The 21,505-nt window shown below is 38.4% G+C and overlaps 6 protein-coding genes across 6 annotated transcripts; 3 read left to right on the forward strand and 3 right to left on the reverse strand.

Moving 5' to 3' along the window:
• Window positions 1-557: 557 nt before the first annotated feature.
• On the reverse strand, window positions 558-1,419 carry LOC109613439 (trypsin alpha). The gene has a single exon (XM_020038247.2). It carries the CDS (start codon window positions 1,390-1,392, stop codon window positions 619-621), a length of 774 nt encoding a protein of 257 aa, XP_019893806.2. The 5' UTR covers window positions 1,393-1,419; the 3' UTR covers window positions 558-618.
• Window positions 1,420-4,390: 2,971 nt separating this feature from the next.
• On the forward strand, window positions 4,391-5,260 carry LOC101888723 (trypsin alpha). The gene has a single exon (XM_005187642.4). It carries the CDS (start codon window positions 4,436-4,438, stop codon window positions 5,207-5,209), a length of 774 nt encoding a protein of 257 aa, XP_005187699.2. The 5' UTR covers window positions 4,391-4,435; the 3' UTR covers window positions 5,210-5,260.
• Window positions 5,261-8,587: 3,327 nt separating this feature from the next.
• On the reverse strand, window positions 8,588-9,512 carry LOC131805544 (trypsin-like). Its single transcript, XM_059128810.1, has one exon. It carries the CDS (start codon window positions 9,268-9,270, stop codon window positions 8,713-8,715), a length of 558 nt encoding a protein of 185 aa, XP_058984793.1. The 5' UTR covers window positions 9,271-9,512; the 3' UTR covers window positions 8,588-8,712.
• A 3,356-nt stretch (window positions 9,513-12,868) lies between these two features.
• LOC131805542 (trypsin-like) lies at window positions 12,869-13,723 on the forward strand. Its single transcript, XM_059128807.1, has one exon. It carries the CDS (start codon window positions 12,894-12,896, stop codon window positions 13,656-13,658), a length of 765 nt encoding a protein of 254 aa, XP_058984790.1. The 5' UTR covers window positions 12,869-12,893; the 3' UTR covers window positions 13,659-13,723.
• Window positions 13,724-17,609: 3,886 nt separating this feature from the next.
• On the forward strand, window positions 17,610-18,545 carry LOC101888088 (trypsin). The gene has a single exon (XM_005187638.4). The coding sequence runs from the start codon at window positions 17,743-17,745 to the stop codon at window positions 18,505-18,507; it is 765 nt and encodes a 254-aa protein (XP_005187695.2). The 5' UTR covers window positions 17,610-17,742; the 3' UTR covers window positions 18,508-18,545.
• A 1,122-nt stretch (window positions 18,546-19,667) lies between these two features.
• On the reverse strand, window positions 19,668-20,521 carry LOC131805543 (trypsin-like). Its single transcript, XM_059128808.1, has one exon. It carries the CDS (start codon window positions 20,477-20,479, stop codon window positions 19,715-19,717), a length of 765 nt encoding a protein of 254 aa, XP_058984791.1. The 5' UTR covers window positions 20,480-20,521; the 3' UTR covers window positions 19,668-19,714.
• Between the last annotated feature and the right edge of the window lie 984 nt (window positions 20,522-21,505).

Here is a 21,505-nt window from a genome sequence, read left to right on the forward strand (position 1 = left end):
TTCATATCCTAGAAACATTTGAAAAAAAAAACACAACAATGCTGAATTGGGCGCCACTTCAGTTCCCATTAAATAGAGTTCAGATTTAGAGCAAATTAAATAGAGTTCAGATTTCTTGCAGATTTGCACATTGTTTCCTTTGCCATCAGTTTTTTGGGTTATGAACTGGCGCCCAATATGAAATTATTATGTATTACCTCCAATGTAGCTAAATTTCATGGACAAAGAATCTGGACTCAGCTCAACAAGCAAGAAGTCTACCAAAAGACTATACAGGAATTTTAGATTCCAATCTGAGTAAACTTTCAAAGCTTGGCAAAATTGTGTGAAATAGGGCGCCAATTCGACACCGGCCCCAAACCACCATAAATGCTCAATTTTTACACATTTCTTTTGCATTTTTTATGGAACATTTAATATTTGTCATGGAGGTGCTTCATAGACTGTTGTCGATATGTATTTCTGGATATATCCTTCCATGAGTTATTTAAGTCAACCCAACCAAACCCAACAAAAATATGCCTCCTTCTCATGGGAAGAAATAATTAAACATAATATTATTTTGAATATATAGATCTTTATTTCACTTCTTCAAAGCTTCTCGTAGCATCTCGTGCCCTAAACCGAGCCGGCGGCACTGACAACCCAAGAACGCAGGGTAGCCACATCAGCATAGACACCAGGATAATCGGCAAAAGCACAACCGTAACCCCAGGAGACAACACCAACCAAAACACCACCCGACACCAATGGACCACCCGAATCACCCTGGCAGGCATCCTTACCCTTGGCATAGGCACAGATCATGGTGGGTTTTACCTCCGAACCATAGCCATAAGTCGACGAAGCACAAGAGGCCTGGCTAACAATGCTAACATCAACATATTGCAAAGTGTAGGGCAAGGAACCGGCACCATAAGATTGGGTACCCCAACCGGAGACAACAGCAGCAGCACCATTGGCTGGGGCCTTGCTGGCCAAACCAATGGACTTGATGGTCGAACCGAAAGTCAGCGAAGAACTCAAACGGATGACAGCAATATCATTGACCATGGTCCAGGAATTGTAGCCTTCGTGATTTTTAAAAGCAGCCACCGAGACCAAAGTACCACCAGCATTCCAGGTGGTGGAACCAGCACGTACCTTCAAAACCGAAGCGGAAACCGATTGCAGGCAATGGGCGGCGGTCACAACAATGTTGGCCGAATACACGGAACCACCACAGGAATGGGAACCACTGCGTTGCAGAGAAATTTGCCAAGGATAAGAATTAATGGTTGTGGCAACACCACCCACAATGCGACCATCCAATTGAGGCAGCATACCCTCGGGTACCGCAGCGCCCAAGGCACAGGCAATGCAGGCCAATAATACTACGCTCTTCAACATCATTCAACACGAATTCAAACTGGGAATGCATTTCGAACGCAGTATCGTGGTATTTATACAAAAATGTCCTCCTGAAATGCTTATCTAATTGAAAAAAAAAAATTACATGGATCGAGTGGGGGATTACAATTTGAAGTGCAATGCAATGTCATATCTACTGATAGTGCAATAATAATTACGAAGATGAACAACAACGAAAACAGTCCAAAGGAATTCTCGGTGGAATTCCCAGACTTGCAGATAAGTTTAAGTATTGAGAATTGTAACATTTTAATTCGTATGGATTTTGGAGCACATATTTTGAAGGATTTAGGAAAAAATAGTAATGCTGAATAAGCACCACCATAATACCCAAGGAACCTAGAAAATTTGGCAATATTTGAGAAAATCTAATAATTCCTTATTGGGCGCCACTTCATAATTCAAATTTCTTGATGATCTCACTCGGCTTTTTTGGCCACAATTTTTTTAGGGTAGATTTCGGGGACGCTGCTCTGATTTTATATTTAGGGAATGTGGAAAAACTTCAAAGAAATACACAGAGTTCTGTGTTGGGCGCCACTTCAATAGCCAATAAATCAATGCCAAAAAAAATTGTGTTTAGATTTTACAGATATTTTTCCAAGGGCTTTCATAGATCTTGGCTTGGATTTTTTTAAAATATTTTTGGAGAACCCTATAGACTCTCAAACGTGGATTTTTGAAGAGTTTTCAAAGGATTTTCGAAGTTAAAACTTTGGAAAAAATAATCTTGAATTGGGCGCCAGTGTAATGCCCAAGGGACCCAGTCAAAGAATATTAATTGTAGAACTCTAAAAAGCCAAGAAAATTAAATCTATATCTAGGAAATGTGGAAAAAAATTGAAAAAAAAAAAATACATCGCATTCTCTATTGGGTGCTACGTTAATTCTCAAAAATCAACGGCAACGTAAATAGAGTTTAGATTTAACAGATATTTTTCCAAGGGTTTTCAATGATCTTAGCTTGGATTTTTTTTAAATATTTTTAGAGGACCTTAAAGTGACTCAAACGTGGATTTTTCAAAAAGGATTTTCGTGTAAAAGAATTGAAAAAAAATATTTAAATACAAAAAGTCTAGACAAAGAAGAGTTTTGAAAAATTTTCGAGAACCCAAATTTGTAAAAAAAATAAATAAATATGCTGAGTTGGGCGCCAATTTAAGGAACCTAAATGACGAGTATTGATGTTAGATTTCTGAGATGCTGGGTTCATTTTAGATTTCTGAACTGCTGGATTGATTCATGATTCCAGGAAATGTGGCAATATTTGAGAAAATCTAATAATTCCATATTGGGCGCCACTTCAATTCTGACTTGGGCACCAGTTTAAGGAACCTAAATGACGAGTATTGATGTTCGATTTCTGAGATGCTGGGTTCATTTTAGATTTCTGAACTGCTGGATTGATTCATGATTCCAGGAAATGTGGCAATATTTGAGAAAATCTAATAATTCGATATTGGGCGCCACTTCAATACCCAAGTAACCGATGGCATGGTAAATATAGTTCAAATTTCTTGATGATCTCACTCGGCTTTCTTGGCCACAAATTTTTTGAGTAATGAACTGGAAAGCTACATTCCAAACTAAAAAATCAAAAAGAAACTGGAAATCGGAGAATGCTAACATATTGCAAAATAATGTATCGAAATTATAGCTTCGAATTCAAAGAACCTTTTAAGGCTTGGCAAACATTTCAATAACGCTCCATTGGGCGCCAGTCCAATACTGTAAGTCCAAGTAACTGTAAGGCCTAAAACCAGATTGCGGATATGTAATGAATCCAAAGTAGCGCCCAATACAGATTTATTGAGGTTTTCTTTTTATTTTTTAATTTTTGCCATATATTCTGGATGTAGAAATAGGGCATTACTCAACACCTCAGAAATCATAAATGAGTGTTCTTTGCCCAAATTCCTTGAGCTTCTCGACCACTCAAAATAATATTATTTTTACTTTTACTACTTTACGCTTGGTTTATCACCCCTCTCGACGAACGTCGTGCGTAGATAAATTTCTAGGCACGTGTAATTTCATGAAAATCAAAGCACTCGAAATTTTACATTATCGGAAATCGAAATATAAGTAACGGCAGTACTCATACGCACCCTACCAAATTGCATATTATTCACACTGCAGCTGAATTATCAGATGTTTTGAATTATTTAAATTAAAATTAATTATTTATGTTATAAATATTCTCTCTCTCTTCTTCTCTGCGCCCATAAACATGCAATATTTTTATATCAATAAAAAATGTCTCCTTTGAGAAGGCTTATGGTGCGTATGAGCATTGTCGTTAGTTATACGTCATCAAACCTTAAGATATTTCAATGCTTTAGAGAGGATCAGGAGATAAATTTCCGATTTCTTATTTGAGATAATATTTTGGATAGATACCAACGAGTTTCTTGACTCATCTACCATGTCAATATATTTGCATGTTTTTTTTTTTTTTTTTTGGTTTTGAAGAGTTCCACACCAAGGAGAATTTGAATCTGTAACCCAAAACAGCAATTCCATTTTCTCATAACTGTCTTGTCATTGTTGTTTATATTTTTGTGTAAAAATAAAAACACAAAAGAATTACCAGAAAATTCCCAGTACGAACAATTTTTTTTTGCCATTTCCCTTCCCCTTACCTCTCACTCTCCAACAAACGGAGACTTAATAAATTCGGAATAAGTATGTAATTCCTTACTGACATTTGCGAATATTTTCCAAAACTTTTCCATCATATATTCATTTTGTTTTTTTTTTTCAAAAAGCCCTTAGACATCTTAAGCCCACTATCAATCAATAATGGGTCTCTTAAGACATTTCAACAAAATTACCACAAATATTTACAAGAACTACCAAAACCCTCTAATATCAACTGTAAGCTCCAGTATTACATTGATTAGATAAAGAATTGGAAGTGCAAAATTCTTGGTGCAATGGAATGCATTGTCTCGCATATAAATACTTCTCACAATTGGCAGAGAAAATATCAGTTCTTCTCGCCAAGTTGAAGACATTGGAAATCATGTTGAAGTTGGTAGTCCTCTTAAGCGCTCTGGTGGCCTCTACCCTGGGTGCTGCCGTACCTGAGGGTATGTTGCCGCAATTGGATGGCCGCATTGTTGGCGGTGTGGCCACAACCATCAACTCATATCCCTGGCAAGTGTCGCTGCAACGTTTCGGCTCCCACTCGTGCGGCGGTTCCGTCTACTCGGCCAGGATCATTGTGACCGCTGCTCATTGTTTGCAATCTGTTTCCGCCTCTGCCTTGAGGGTACGTGCTGGCTCTACCTACTGGAATTCTGGTGGTACTTTGGTCTCGGTGGCTGCTTTCAAGAACCACGAAGGTTACAATTCCCGCACCATGGTCAACGATATTGCTGTCATACGTTTGAGTTCTTCGCTGAACTTTGGATCGACCATCAAGTCGATTGCCTTGGCCACCAAGGCTCCTGCCAATGGTGCTGCAGCTGTTGTTTCGGGTTGGGGTACCCAGCAGTCGGGTTCCTCATCTCTACCCACAACATTGCAATATGTCAGCGTGCATATTGTTAGCCAAAGTCAATGTTCATCATCGGCCTACGGTTATGGTTCGGAAGTGAAATCGACCATGATTTGTGCCTATGCCACCGGTAAGGATGCCTGCCAGGGTGATTCTGGTGGTCCCCTGGTGTCGGGTGGTGTTTTGGTTGGTGTCGTCTCCTGGGGTTATGGCTGTGCCTTTGCCAATTATCCTGGTGTCTATGCCGATGTTGCTGCCCTACGTTCTTGGGTCATTGCTGCGGCTAGTTCTGTTTAAACGTATTGCAGTGATCAATGAAAAATATATATGAAATATCTGTGAACATTATTTCGATTGTGATTTTGATTTATAAAAACGTTGGGGTGGGTATTTCCAGGGGTCGTATAATTGTTGTTGCAAAGTATATGTCATGGTACATTTGCAAAGTATATGTCATGGTACATTTGGTGGTCTACGTAACGGCAACACTTATGCGCTCCAATGACCAAGACCAGAAGGATTCCTTTACGGAAGACCGGAACCGGTCTTCTCCAGAGAATCCCAAAGGTACTTTCCCACAGGAGGCCTGTAGCTTCCCTCCACAGAAGATCACATTGTTTTAACTATAAAATACAAGTTGATCCCCCCTCCCAGAGGATATTCAAAGGTTCTCTCCACAGAAGACTAGATGGTTCTCTGCATAGAAGACCAGCAGGTTTTCTTCATCAAATATCAAGAGGTCTTGCTCATTCAGGACAAAAATTCTTCTCTCTAGCAGATAGAAAGGTCTTCTACGTGGAAAGGAAGTCCTCATTAAATTGTCTTTTTTAAAGAAGATATGAAAGTCTTCGTTATTGAAGACCACAAGATCTCCTCGATAGAAGACCTGAAGTTCTTCTTTATAGAAGGCAGAAGGTCTTATCCATACAAGACAAGACCAGAGCCTCAATTCTTGTTCTATGAAAATGTGAAATGAAAACTTTTATAAAGGAAAGAAATATCAAAGGAAAAATGCTATAAAGGAAATATTTTTCATTTCATATTTTCATAGAACAAGAATCCAGCCCTAGAAGGACTTCTCCATAGAAAACCTCAAAGTCTTCACCAAAGAAGATTTTTTTTTTGCAACTGTTGAAGAACTTGTACTATGGGTTTCAGGAAAAATGTTTGGACCATGTTTTGAGGTCTTAAATTCGTTAATGTAAACAAGATTTTTTTAATTTACCTAAAAAATAAAGAACATTTATATAAAATTGCGGATTTAAGGAAACATATATTGAATTAATTTCAGAGCGATGAGCCAATTTACATTATTTCAGAGACTTTTAAAAATAAAAAAATAATTTCCCTAGAACTTTCTTTTGTGGTCCTTCTTTCGAGCTTTTAATGTGGGTTTCAGGAAAAATGTTTGGACGATGTTTCGAGGTCTTAAATTCGTTAATGTAAACAAGATTTTTTTAATTTACCTAAAAAAATAAAAAACATTTATATAAAATTGCGGATTTAAGGAAACATATATTGAATTAATTTCAGAGCCATGAGCCAATTTATATTATTTCAGAGACTTTTAAAAATTTGGTCTTAAATTTGTTAATATAAATATGTTTTTTTTTAATTTACCTAAAAAAATAAAAAAATAACATTTATATAAAATTGCGGATTTAAAGAAACATAAATTGAATTAATTTCAGAGCCATGAGCCAATTTATATTATTTCAGAGACTTTTCAAAAAAAAAAAATATATATTTCCTTAGAATTTTCATTTGTGGCCTTAAAAATATTACCCCTAAATATGGTAGTCACTTATACGGTCAATTGCAACTCGATAATCCTAATCTAATGCCCAGAATAGAACCTTAAGCTTAAAATATTTTACTTCCTAGATAACTACGAAATATCTAGCTTAAAAATCAGGTGACATATGTCCCAAAAACAAATCCGATTCTTATTTTCAATTACTTTGTTTATTTATTTGTTTGTTTTTTTTTTCTTTGTTATCTATTTTTATGTCCATACATTTCAAGTGAATTTTACTATCGTCTCAATTATTTTTTTTTTTTGCGATTAACAAAATCAGAAAAGTAACAACAACAAAGAACGTGTCAAAGAAAGAGTCGCGTGGTCATTGTCCTGCGTCATCGTCATTTTTGTTTTTGGCGAAAAAATATTATCAAGTCTATTTAGCTGTCAGCTTTATCTCCACCTTATTAAACTTGAATTTCTTTTGTTTTCAGAATTATCTAAAACAAAATGGGTTTATCTAGATCGTTTTTTTAGGAGGGGGGTGTAGGAGATAATGTAGCGTGTTTGTTATTTTTTTCCAGACACATAGACAACATGGCTATACAAATATAACTAGATGTCTGCATGAGTTCAGATTGTTAAAAATAAGGTGACAAGATTGAAAAGAAGCAAGATCCCTTGAGCATAAAAGTGGCGTAAGTCATTCAAATTAAAAAAAAGAAGCACAAGGAAGTAATTTAATGGTACACCGGTGCGTATGAGTGTTGTTGATACGTATACGTCCATTGGTTTCAATGAAATGGGTATTTAAGGAATAGTCTTCCAAGGCGCAGCAGAACAAAAAATAGGGATTTTTTGTAGCGACACTTTTCGTAAGAATTTAGAGTAGAATATGCGTATTTCTATGGATTTTTGTGAAAAGATTTCCGAGCAAATAACGCAAATATTAAAAAATATTATTTGTTGCATAAATTTCATGGACCTAAACGATAATTTCTATGTAGCTTTTTTGGAAGGACTTTTAACGAAAGCATTAAATATCTATTTTTTAGAAATTTCGTAAAGGACTTTCAAAGTCATACTTGGGGATATGTAGAAGTAGCTTTAATGGACCCATGAAAGTATACGTACTGTCACAACGTATACGCCCCCCCCCCCTAGTAAGACTTGTATCTAACCAAGTCTGGAATGCTCATGAGCTTACCTTCTTAATTCTACCATCGTCGGAATATATAAAATGCTTTTTTGACTGGCCTAAGCCAGCTGCTGCCTTCTTCATTTGAGAACAAAGGAGTGCAGTGTGAAAAGGAATAAATTGAAATTGAATTAAGTCAACCTAACAATCCTTTGTTCTTCTACGAAAAAACCAGCCAAAAAAAGCATTTTATGTACTCTCACTTCCCCATATTAGGGTGGGAATACATAAAGGGCTCATTTGGCTGGCATAAGTTATCGGCTGGCTTCTTCGAAAATGAACAAAGGAGCCTAGGGCCAAAATTGAACTAAGTCAACCTAAAACTCCTTTGTTCCTCTACGAAAAAGCCAACCGATGACTTAAGCCAGCCAAAAAAGCATTTTATGTACTCTCACTTTCACTTCCCCATATTAAGGTGGGAATACACAAAGCGCTTATTTGGCAGGCTTCTTCGGAAGTGAACAAAGGAGCCTAGTGCCAAAATCGAACTAAGTCAACCTAAAACTCCTTTGTTTCTCTACGAAAAAGCCAGCCTATGACTTAAGTCAGCCAAATAAGCGCTTTATGTTTTCCCACCTTTAGACCATTTACATTATTTTTCACTTCATTTCATGGTAGAATTAAGAAGGTAAGGTCATGCAACCAGATGTTTAAAAGTTTTTTTTTTCAAAGATGGAAACCTGTTTTTTATTCACAGAAATTCGACAAGGTAAATTACAGACAATACAGAGATGGATAGTCTTATTTGAGATGACTTTACCTTTTTAATTTCACCATGCTTTATTTTTGAAATATATATATTTTTTAACTAAAGAGATTAAATTCTCTTTTCCAAAAAAAGGCAAAAATTTCCAAGGACATTTACAATTCCTTTGCGGTTTTAACAACCCAGCTGCGCAGAGATGGAACATCAGCATAGACACCGGGATAACCAGCACGGGCACAACCCATACCCCAGGAGACAACACCAACCAATTTGTCGCCAGAAACCAATGGACCACCGGAGTCACCCTGACAGGCATCCTTGTCAACGGCATAGGCACAGACCATGGTCTCCTTGATTTGCGAACCATACTTATATTCACTGGAAGCACATGCCTTCTCATCGACAATATCAACCTCGACTTCTTGCAGGGTCTTGGGCAAGATAATACAGGTCAAATAGCACTTGGTGCCCCAGCCAGTGACAACAGCAGGAGTGCCAGTCGGTGGCGTCTTTTCAGCCATGGCGACATAACGAATCTTGGAGCTCTCTCTAACGGGAGTGGCCAATTTGATGACAGCAATGTCATTCACCATGGTCTTGGAGTTGTAACCCTCATGGTAGCGGAATGTCTTGACAGCAACCAATTCACCGCCGCTATTGTATTGGTTCGAACCGAGACGTACTCTAATTTGAGAGGCCGCATACGATTGCATGCAGTGAGCAGCGGTAACGATGATGTCTTCACTGATGATGGAACCGCCACAGAAATGGCTGCCGGAGGTGGTTTGCAAAGAAACCTGATAGGGATGCTTCTCAATGGTGGTGTCAACACCATTCACAATACGGCCATCCAATTCATCGGGCAGGGTACCGGCAAAGGCACAGCTGACCAAGGCGCAAATTGTAACAAAACGGAACTTGTTCTTGTTGTCTTACTCCAGGGAAAAAGACTATTGCTCCTGGCGATGATAGCCCTTGGTTTTATAGCAACAAAATCAGCAGGAGGGCTACGTTGTATGTATTTGTGGCCAGTCATATCATAAACTTGATATTTTGTTGATTTTTTTTTTGTTCAATTTCTGGCAAAATGCATTTTTAGATAAGATTTTGGCCCTGCCAGTGACATATCATGAATTTCAAATTCGATTTTATTGATTTGACTTTATCTAATTGAATTTTTAAATTTCAAAATACTGTGAAGAGTAAAATAATAAATCTAATAATAGTATGTTTACATTGGAGCGTTTTGAAAGAGCTAACCTCAATTTTTGAGGATTTATTTGGCAGAATTGACAATTCCAATCACCTGGGTTTATTAAATCCGCTAGAAAGCAAGCACACTATGATACATTCTCTTAAATTGATTCCTCGAAAAGAAAACTCTTTTTTTGCAGATCAAGAGATAACACTAAAGGCAGCTTGAAGTCTTCGCATGACATATTTTGTGACATATCATAAAGTAATGCCAGAGCCGCACTCAAATTCTGCTGTCGTTCCCCCTTATAATTTGACATTAATATGTCTATGCATGATGCCAAGCTATTTATCTATTCTCACTTTAAGCCTTGGATTAGAGTGTAAAAAAGAGAGTGAGAGAGACACGTTATAGCAACCCTGCCCATCATACGAAATTTACCAAGGATCAAAGCAAATGTTGGATGGGTCTGAAATATATCCACATTGTAAGGGAAGATTGAATAGGTCCGATTCCACCAACATTGTAAGCGAAGTTTGAATGGGTGTCAGTTATTGTGGTCTTTAATAACGGACTTTGTATTAATATCAGATTGTGGAACTAACATATCAGCAGTTTTTTTTTTTCTCAAACTATTTTCATAGCCTCAGCCATATGACTACAGAGGGTGTATATCATTTGATAGGGCCAAAACGTGTCTCATCGAAATACCGGTTTTAGACCCCAGGTCTCTTTGGACCAAATCCCTTTCAGGGCATTTGGAGCAGATGTAGCGATGTCCATGAAGCTCATATAACGCGAAATTAAAACCCGATTCCATCCAGACTTGGCAAATCTCCCCCACAAAGGGTCAGAGTTTTGAATAACCAAAACAAATATAAAATCCGAAATAAGCTTCCGATTCTCTTCATATTACACACGTCCCAGTATTTCTACTAACTCCAGGTCTGGTGTGAATCTGTGATATATTATGGCACTCCTTCTAGTACCACCCCACAAAGGGTCATAATTTTGAATATCAATTATGCTCATAAAATGCAAAAATTAAATCCGATTCCATCCAGACTTAGCAGGTCTCAATATTTCTATCAACACCAGATATTTTATAAAGATGGTAGAGATCGGACCATTTCTTCTTGTACCTCCCCCACATAGGGTTCAAGGTATTAAAAAAAACCTCAAAAAATACGAAATAAAGATCCAAATCTCTCCTTCTGGTGCCTCACCTACAAAGGTTCACAATTTTCAATTATTTTATTTGTCATAACTTGCGAAACAAGCCATCGATTCTTTACAGCTTGCTATATCCAAATATTTATCTTAACCAGAAATCTGATAAATCATAATTTAGTTGCATTATGCAACACAATGATTGTTGCGTCAATCTTAATGGTGTACTTTCACGAAAAAAACAGGGTGACTACGAATAACCAAAAGTTTTGCAATGAATATTTACATTCTCTGTGGCACCCACCAATTCTGAGTAATAATTGTTGGAAGTTGTTGCTGGAAATCGCCTGTTAACACACAGGTACTGCAAAAGAGAGCGTTTCGAGAGAGAGAGAGAGAGAGAGAGAGATAATTTACAGAACAATTTTACTAACACTGCCTTTACACGGTGGCATTTTTAGCTGGCATTTTTATAAATTCTCTTTTAAAATTTCTGCGTAAATCTTCGCGCCTTTACACGGTGACATTTTACGATAATAGTGCTTGGCATTTTTTCTGACATTTTATTTTATTCAGTATTTCGTATAGAGCTAATTGTTTGTAACAGATATTTATAAAGAAGTGATTTAAAATGAAATGTGTGAATCTAAAGAAGAAATGATGGAAAAAGTTATTGAGGTGTTAAATATTGCATTATTAACTTTTATTTTAACTTTCTTTTTTTACTTTTTAATACTTCCAATTAATTTTTATATAATTCACTATACAATTCAATCACTAAAAACATCACATCACAATAAAAGAAACGCATCAAAAATTACAATAAAGAAACGATATGAAATGTCAAAATCATAAAAAATTCGGAAGAAGCAAAAAGAGAAATGCAAAGAGAGTGGCATGTAACTCTGTGCGGTGGCTTCTCGTGCCATTTTTTCTTCTATCCTTGTCTCTCTACACCCTTTACCAACAAAAAAAAAAAAAATGGCATGGTTAAAAAATGTCACCGTGTAAAGGCAGTGTAAGAGTTTGCATATTCTTGCCGCACAAAGTTGGCTATTGACCTTCAACTACAAACGCAAATATCTCGGAAACTAAAAAAAAACTTAGAACTCTGGGAATGGTTCCATTGTGTCGAGAAATATTTGTGAAAGAAGCTGCTGAATAATACCTGCTGCAGAAAAGTAAGCAGACAGACCTAATATTAGTGCACCATGAGCGGAAATATACATGGTACAATAAGAAGGTAGACCAGCTTCGAAAAAACTACAGAAATACAGCCCAGAGACTATGCCCGATTTTTGGCAGAATAGCGAAAACTGAATGAAATGCCTTCATTTTCTCTCAAAAATATAATCCAAACGGTTCAACTTTTCAATTCCATTGCAAAAATATTCTTGATTCAATAAATACATACACAAGATTGGCAGAAGTCGGGCACACTTAGAAAAAAATTGTAATCAGCTGGTAGCTCTACCTTACCTTCTTATTGTACCATTTTAATATGCAAGTATGTGTGTGCAATTTAATGGACATTTTAGGTTAGGATTGTAGGTTGCATTTTGACCGGCAGAACGGCTGAAATGCATTTTGTCAAACTTTATCTGATTTTTTCAAACGGAACTCAGGCAAATATTAATTTGTCTATAAATGACCTGCAAAAAACAACTCCTGGATCATTCACATATCAGTTGGAAGTATCGTACAACAAATCCAGACTACTTATGTATATGCTTATCATCAAATTTCAACACATTTTACAAAAATATTATGTTAACCTAAAACTATTGAATTAGTCTGAGCCGTCGGCGACAATTTTATCTTGAATATTGCATGGAGTACGGAGAACCCCATGAAAATAATGACAATATCAAGATAGCGATTACTTTGTTGGCAAATTTAGTTGGTAGCTTTGCCAAACTCACTTCCTATAAAAACTCTGACGGCGAATACTGAAACCATCAGTCTTTCAAGATGTTCCGTTTCGTTGCTGTTTTCGCTTTGGTCAGCTGTGCCTTTGCCGGCACCTTGCCCGATGATTTGGATGGCCGTATTGTGAATGGTGTTGACACCACCATTGAGAAGCATCCCTATCAGGTTTCTTTGCAAACCACCTCCGGCAGCCATTTCTGTGGCGGTTCCATCATCAGTGAAGACATCATCGTTACCGCTGCTCACTGCATGCAATCGTACACTGCCTCCCAAATGAAGGTGCGCTTGGGCTCCACTGAATACAACACTGGCGGTGAATTGGTTGCTGTCAAGGCTTTCAAATACCACGAAGGCTACAACTCCAAGACCATGGTTAACGATATTGCTGTCATCAAATTGGCCACCCCCGTCAGAGAATCCGCCAAGATCCGTTATGTCGCTTTGGCCGAAAAGACTCCCGCCACCGGAACCCCCGCTGTTGTCACTGGCTGGGGCACCAAGTGCTATTTGACCTGTGTTAGCTTGCCCAAGACCCTGCAAGAAGTCGAAGTTGATATTGTCGATGAGAAGGCCTGCGCTTCCAGCGAATACAAATACGGTTCCCAAATCAAGGAGACCATGGTCTGTGCCTATGCCGTCAACAAGGATGCCTGCCAAGGTGATTCTGGTGGCCCATTGGTATCTGGCGACAAATTGGTTGGTGTTGTCTCCTGGGGTATGGGTTGTGCCAAGGCTGGTTACCCTGGTGTCTATGCTGATGTTCCTTCTCTCCGCAGCTGGGTTCTTAAGACCGCCAAGGAATTGTAAATTTTTCCCAGGTGGAAATAAACGAAATTATTTAATTTAAAAAACTTAAAAAAAAATGGCTTTGATGTTTTTGTTGTTGTTGTTTAAAATGGGTGGAGTTTGGGGAACATTATCTGATTAGTTTTATCGGTTACCAATCAGATTGCAGACTTTTTGGGGTAATTTAGATTAAATGAAAATGTTCAGAGATAAGATTGTCAAAAAATAATCAACCAAAAAAATTATTGTTGTTGTCCCACCCTCTCAGCTCAGCTCTATTTCTCTTTTCACTTTCTGTTGCGTTTTGTGCAAGTTATGCTTTAAAATTACAAATTAAACAAATTTAAAGGTTTTAGAAAATCCCATTCCCTTTTTAGCATATTTTTAGGAGCGTAAAATAGTCATTTTTATAAAATATTTGCTCTGCTCAGATTTGAAATCTTTTTTCGATATTGGTTTTCGCACAAACGGAAAAATTTCAAAAATTACATTCTTGATATCCTGTAACAGACCAATTATTAGTAGTTAATTATTGGTCTGTTCTAAAACTGCAAAAATCTAAACATTTTTACTACAATAACCGATTGCCCCTTTATAATGGCGAACAATTTTTAAAAATAATAGATTCTTGCAGGTTCTAAAACATAGCCTATTTCTTTTTCATTGAGACTTTTTCAAAACGTTGTATGATGCAAAGACATATGGTCTGTTCCAGAACCTGCAAGAATATGCAAGTTTTTACTTCGATAACCGATTTTTACTTTATGATATCGAAAAAAAAATGTAAAAATAGTAGATTCCTGCAGCTACAGGAACAGAGCAATGGTCTGTTGCAGTACCTGCAAGAATCCAAGATTAAAACTTATCAATTAGGACATACAAACTAAATCTTAAATTCAATGGAAAAGTAAAAAATGGTTATTACACCCAATGGGTAATAACCGTTGCATACTTTTAGGAGCACAAAAAATTGTTTTCAGCTATCTATCAATCACAATAGTATTTTTTTTCATGGTGTTTAAATTAACAATTTTCTATTGCAGAGCGACTTCAATCACAATAACACACTTAGATATGTGGTCAGCTGGTCCTGATGGAAGACAAGTGTAGGTTCTTTCGAAATGAAAGCGGCTTGGTGTCGTAGCACTTAGGAGGAAAAAATCAATATTTTACCCTGCTGTTACCTATATCCTCCTATCACAAAATGCACTGCTCCACTGACCAATAATCGGTAAGTGACTATGGCACAACCTGAATTTCGACGCAAATTTCCTGGCCGCCCAACGTCTACTGGTGAAACACTGCGAGGTTTAGACGCTCGCCTCGAAGTGACTGGCACAACAAAAGATGCTACCAGGCGTGGCAGACCCTGGAGTATCCGTTGTGCAAAGAATATTGCTGCTGTAGCCGAGGATATCATGGAAGCGCCGACGGCCAGACGACGTGCCACGCAAATGGCTATCAGTCGACGGTCTTGACAGCGAATTCTGTTACAAGATTTTAAGATGTTTCCGTACAACGTCCAGATGGTGCATCAGCTGTTAGCTATTGACCGCCAGTAGCGTCTAATATACATTCAAGCCATCCTTAAACTCCGCCAAAAAGAAAATAATTTTGGATCAAAAATAAATATGAGTGATGAGGCCCATTTCCAACTTAGCGGCTACGTAAATAAGCAATATGTACGCTTCTGGGGCAATGAAAATCCGCGTGTAACCGACGAAGAGCCATTACACCCGCCCAAAGTCACTGTATGTATGGTGTGCTGTTTTCGCTGGAGGAGTCAGCGTACATTTTTTCTTCGAAGACGTCGCGGGCCAAACGGTTACAAAGCAATGATCAGTGACTTCTTTTTGGCGCAACTTGATATGTAGGGATTGGAAAACATGTGGTTCCAACAAGACGGTGCAACGGCACACACTGCACCTGCCACAATCGATATGTTTAAGGTTTCATTTCCCGGTCGTCGAATCTCCCGTATTGGCGATATGCACTGGCCAGCAAGATCGCCTGATTTGACCGACCAGACTTTTTTTGTGGGGCTTAAAGACAATATCCGTCAAGAATGTGAGGACCTATCGCCGGAAATTTTGGCCAAAGTAATGGAAACTGCCATAAAAAGGGCTCAAATGACAATAAACTGTGGCGGCATCATATTCTCGACTTGATCTAAAGAAAAGAACTAAAAAACCAAATAAAAATAATCAACAAGAAGAATCAAAGTTCTTCCTTTTTTAATTACAGCCAAAAAAAAAACATCGGAAGTCTACTTTTGCGCCACTTTGTACATTGAATTTGGCTACGAGAACCTGCTTCAAATTTATTGTGAATGATCCCTTATCCCGCTAAACAATTTTAATATTAAAGTTGCCAACTGCATTCATTATAGTTAAATGCAGAGAAGTTGGTAAGTATTGCCAACTATGTTCCATAGTGAACTAGTTCAGTTGTCCTTTTCAGTGAATCATTTAATTACGGAAGAAAACAGCAACAACAGCAGAAATGGTTTGAAAAGTAAAGAAGCGACTTAATTCAAAACCCGCGACGCAGTGAAAAATGTGCTCGGGGTAAAGCCATTGAAATTCCAAAAAGTGCAAGAACTTACACCGCAACAGAGAGAATGGACTCAAAAGAGCTAGAGAGTTGCTTCGCTTGGCCGAAAGTGTTGAACTGACGAATTTGGTTTTCTCCGACGATGAGAAAACATTCGTTGTGCAGCAGTTTGTAAACAAACAAAATGATCATTCGCTCGTGTTGGCCAGCAGAACTCAAGCGCCGGCCATGGTGATGATGTGGGCCGCCCTAACAGCCGACGGTCGTTCTCCGCTCGTATTCATTGACCGTGGCATCAGAATAAATGCCGAATATTATCGCGAAAATATTCTGGAGAGTGTATTAAAGCTTTGGGCACGTAAACATTTTGGCCGCAGACCTTGGACATTCCAACAGGACTCAGCACCATCGCACTCAGCACGCCACCGCCACCCAAGTTTCATTGGTCATTTGAAGGCCATAATTCATGCCAAAGTTGACCAATTCGAACAAATCTAAACGTATTCTAAAATTTGATGCTATTTTCGAATTTTTTTTTTTTGCTTTCATTCAATAGAATTTCCAAAAAAGGAAAAATTATGGTTTTTGACTTAGTTGCAGTTATTTTTATCTCACCCTGTATAGATCTCCCTAAAATCCACTTAGCATTGCAGTGTATTACTGACAGAGAGAAACTTAGTAAATTGGACCATTTAGCAATGGTAGCTCTCACTTGACACCCCTGCGTTATGTAGATGAAGTAGACAAAGCAATGTCTTGTTCAAAACAAAGTTCCTTTTCTTGAACTGAACTAGTTCCTTTATATAGTTCAACGGCCCATGCTCGGTAGCAAGTTTTATTATCAGACACAAAAAAAAATCGGATCAATTTAAATTCCCTAGAAATCTATCCTGGCCGTTTGCCGTGAGATAACTTCGACAACTAATCCATTTTACGAAACAAAATAAACACGTCTATCTTACCCACAAATATAATGACATTAAGAGTTCGGATTTTCCATGGGGTTTTCCAAAAATTCCTGCTAACCATGGCCTCACCGAATATTCCCCCAACACTTTAAAGTTTCTTATCATTTGGGGGAAATTTATAATTGCGTCTCTTTCGCGCTGCATTAAATGATCGTATTCGAAGTCCAATGATCCCACTGAAGAACAACCTGCTAGCTAATGAGACGGTCATTACTGCGTATTACTGTTGCTGGCACGTATACGGCATTGTTCAGGGGAGATAATGTAGATCCCAACATTTAGCCCAACTCAAATGAGACACGTGCGATAACACTGATAGCTAATAACCTACCCTTAATTTCAGATAAGCCACAACAAGTATTCTCCATGTTGTGATTAGAAATTTTGAAGTACTGTGGGAATATCCAATCCAGTACGGCCGGATCGGATCGGATCGGAAAGTCCCATCTCAGTTAAACCGTGAAAGAAATTCATAGAAGTGCATGAACATTGGAAAATCCTAACACTCGCAGCGAAATTCAGCAGTTATCCTAAACTACTATAAAAGCTCGAGGGCAAACTAGTCAAATCATCAGTCTCTCAAGATGTTTCGTTTCGTTACAATTTTCGCTTTGGTCAGCTTTGCCTTTGCCGGCACCTTGCCCGATGACTTCGATGGTCGTATTGTAAATGGCGTTGATACAACCATTCAGAAGCACCCTTATCAGGTTTCCCTGCAAACCACTTCGGGTGGTCATTTCTGTGGTGGTTCCATCATCAGTGAAGACATTATCGTTACCGCTGCCCATTGTTTGCAGAGATACACTGCCTCCCAGATGAGGGTGCGCCTGGGCTCCACTGAATACAATAGCGGCGGTGAATTGGTTGCTGTTAAATCTTTCCGCAATCATGAAGGTTATAATCCCACAGACAAGGTAAACGATATTGCTGTCATCAAATTGGCCACACCTGTCAGGCAATCTACCAAAATACGTTATGTTGCTTTGGCCGAGAAGACACCTGTTACCGGTACTCCTGCTATTGTCACTGGCTGGGGCTCCAAATGTTATTTGCTTTGTCTGACTGCACCCACAATTCTGCAAGAAGTCGAGGTTGATATTGTCGACGAGAAGGCATGCGCTTCCAGTGAATATAAATATGGTTCGGAAATCAAGAAAACCATGATCTGTGCTTATTCTGTGAATAAGGATGCCTGTCAAGGTGACTCTGGTGGTCCATTGGTGTCTGGCAACAAATTGGTCGGTGTTGTTTCCTGGGGTAGAGGTTGTGCCAAGGCTGGCTATCCCGGTGTCTATGCTGATGTTGCTACTCTACGCAGCTGGGTTGAAAAGACCGCCAAGGAATTGTAAATTGAAATGGAAATAAATGATATTTTCGAGTAAACAAATATTTTTAAAGACTTGTTAATTTCAATTCGTTCAACGGCTTAAGGTGAGAATACATAAAAGGCCGGCTCAAGTCCTCGGCTGGCTTCTTCGTTGATGAAGAACGGGGCGTAGGGTACACAAGTATAAATTACTTGTCGAAATTCGAAATTGTTAACTAAGTTAACCTAAGAGTCCGTTGCTTTTTTACGTAGAAGCTAACCGATGACTTAAGCCAGTCACAGAAGCCTTTAATGTATTCTCACCTTTGTAGTAGAATTGTGTAGATTGGCACCACGGTGCAAGGAAATGCAACTATGTAAATGAATATCAGTTATTAAGTAATTATAAGATCTACATGTGTATGTATTGGTATTTGATATACAGAATTTATGGAAGAATAAAAGAAGACGCCATTCGGTAAAGTGACGCCAAAAAAGTTAACACCTTTAGTTGTCGAAGTTAGGGTGTGGCTACATAAACAGCTTTATGTCGTTGCATGACATATTTTGTGACACATCATAAAGGAGTTCCAGAGTCGCACTCGAATTCTGCAGCACTCCCCTTATAATTTGACATTAAAACACATAGTCAAGATGCCAAGCTGCTTATGTACCCTCACAGTTATATCAGGTGGAATAGCCAAGAATAGTTTCTAGGTTATTGAAACTTATCGGATTTTTCGAAATTAAAAACGAGCTACAGAATATGAACCGTTGAAATCGATTGAACCATTCCAAGGAACTAGTTCCTTAAGGCAATAAAAGGAACTTTGTTTTGAACAAGTTACTGCTTAAGCTGCTATCGAATACGGATTTTTTTGATAAATCCGTGAAAAAATATCCGAATATCGGAAGGAAGGTATCGTTAAATGGGGGCTATGCAAAAACGTGGACCTACACATACAATCTTTCGTCACGGGATCAAGAACCCATTATGACTTTCAAATAGCAATTTTTAGAAAAATACATGGAAAAGTCTGGTCAAACACCTTCTGGTGGAAATTGAGATTTTAATTTTTTGACCCACCATCGACAAATGAGTCAGTAACATTCCCTACAGGGATGGTTTTGGTCTACCTGTGTAAATCTATTCAACGCAAACTTTTCGTGGCATACTTTAAGGAGTTTTAAAAAAATCCACAATTTATGTTCAATATATATTTTTTTTTAATTTTCACATAACCATTCATTTACAATGCCTTGGCGGTTTTTTCAACCCAGCCACGCAACGAAGGTACATCAGCATAGACACCAGGATAGCCCTCCTTGCCGCAACCAATACCCCAAGAGACAACACCAACCAATTTGCCACCCGATACCAATGGGCCACCCGAATCACCTTGGCAGGCATCCTTTTTGACGGCATAAGCACACACCATGGTCTCTTGAATGAGAGAACCATATTTGAATTCCGCAGAAGCACAAGCCTTCTCATCAACAATATCCACCTCCACTTCTTGCAATGTTGTGGGTAAGCTGGAACAAGTCAGGAAACATTTGGTACCCCAGCCAGTGACAACAGCTGAAGTTCCAGTGGCCGGTGTCTTATTGGCCAATTGGACATAACGAACATGCGCAGATTCTCTCACCGGCGTGGCCAACTTGATGACAGCAATGTCATTAACCATGGTCTTGGGATTGTAACCTTCGTGGAATTTGAAGGACTTCACACCAACCAAATCACCACCTTGGCTGTAATTGGTGGAGCCCAGGCGCACCTTAAACTGGGAAGCCGAATAGCTTTGCATGCAGTGGGCAGCCGTTACAACCACATCTTCGCTGATAATCGAACCACCACAGAAATGTGAGCCGCTATTGGTCTGAAGCGATACCTGATAGGGATGTTGTTCAATGGTTGTGTCAACACCATTTACAATGCGTCCATCCATGTCATCTGGCAAAACAGCGCCAAAGGTGCCGGCCACCAGGGCGAAAGTAGCTAGCAAACGTAACATGGTTAATTGTTGTCTGGATAAGAGTGGAACTATTGATTTCGCCAACCAGAACTATTGCTTTTATATCCAGAAAATGGGGCCAAAATATTATCTTATCAGGGGGGTATTTTGTGAGAAGTGGATTTGTGGTGGTTGTGTGGTTGGACATTACAAGTGGTAGGTATCTTTAATACTGCATTTGTCGATGCATTTGCACTAAAGTCCATGAAGTGGATCTAAATGGCTTGTAATTGAAGGTGAACAGTGGTTAGAACTGCAACAAGATCCTAGAAAATATCTCAATACGTTGTGAATGTTCTAAGGGAGTCAGTCAATACCTTAAATAATTGTAAAGTTCTCTGAACCGTATAGTTTTCAAAATTTAATATTTCGGTAAGAAAAAGTTCTGAAAACGTTAGCTTAGTTCTTAAAACCATTTTACCATGAATACCATGGACTTTTATGAGGTTACGTTCCTGATAATGCCATACTGGATGCAAACGGATTTTTTTTTCTTCAAAAATCTTGGTGCTCTTAGGAGGCTGATGAATATTCTCAATATTCGTAAGCACCGAGAATTCGTGTTTAGTTAGTCAACATTTAAGATTCCGGGATTTGGTAACACGCCCCAAAAACTCTTTTAAAGTGATTTGGAGCGTTTTTAGTTGCTGAGTGGTGTTGGCTAGGGTTACCTAGGTCGATTTTTGCCGGTACGGTTCAGAGAAGAAGAAAAAGTTCTGAAAACGTTAGCTTAGTTCTTAAAACCATTTAACCATGAATACTATGGACTTTTATGAGGTTACGTTCCTGATAATGCCATACTGGACGCAAACGATTTTTTTTTTCAAAAATCTTGGTGCTCTTAGGAAGCTGATGAATACTCTCAATATTCGTAAGTACCGAGAATTCGTGTTAAGTTAATCAACATTCCGGGATTTGGTAACAGGCCCCAAAACTCTTTTAAAGTGATTTGGAGCGTTTTTAGTTGCTGAGTGGTGTTGTCTAGGGTTACCTAGGTCGATTTTTGCCAAATGGCTAATTCATGTT

The sequence above is a fragment of the Musca domestica genome, unplaced genomic scaffold, assembly GCF_030504385.1.
Source record: "Musca domestica strain aabys unplaced genomic scaffold, Musca_domestica.polishedcontigs.V.1.1 58, whole genome shotgun sequence".
NCBI classification, from domain to species: Eukaryota; Metazoa; Arthropoda; class Insecta; order Diptera; family Muscidae; genus Musca; species Musca domestica.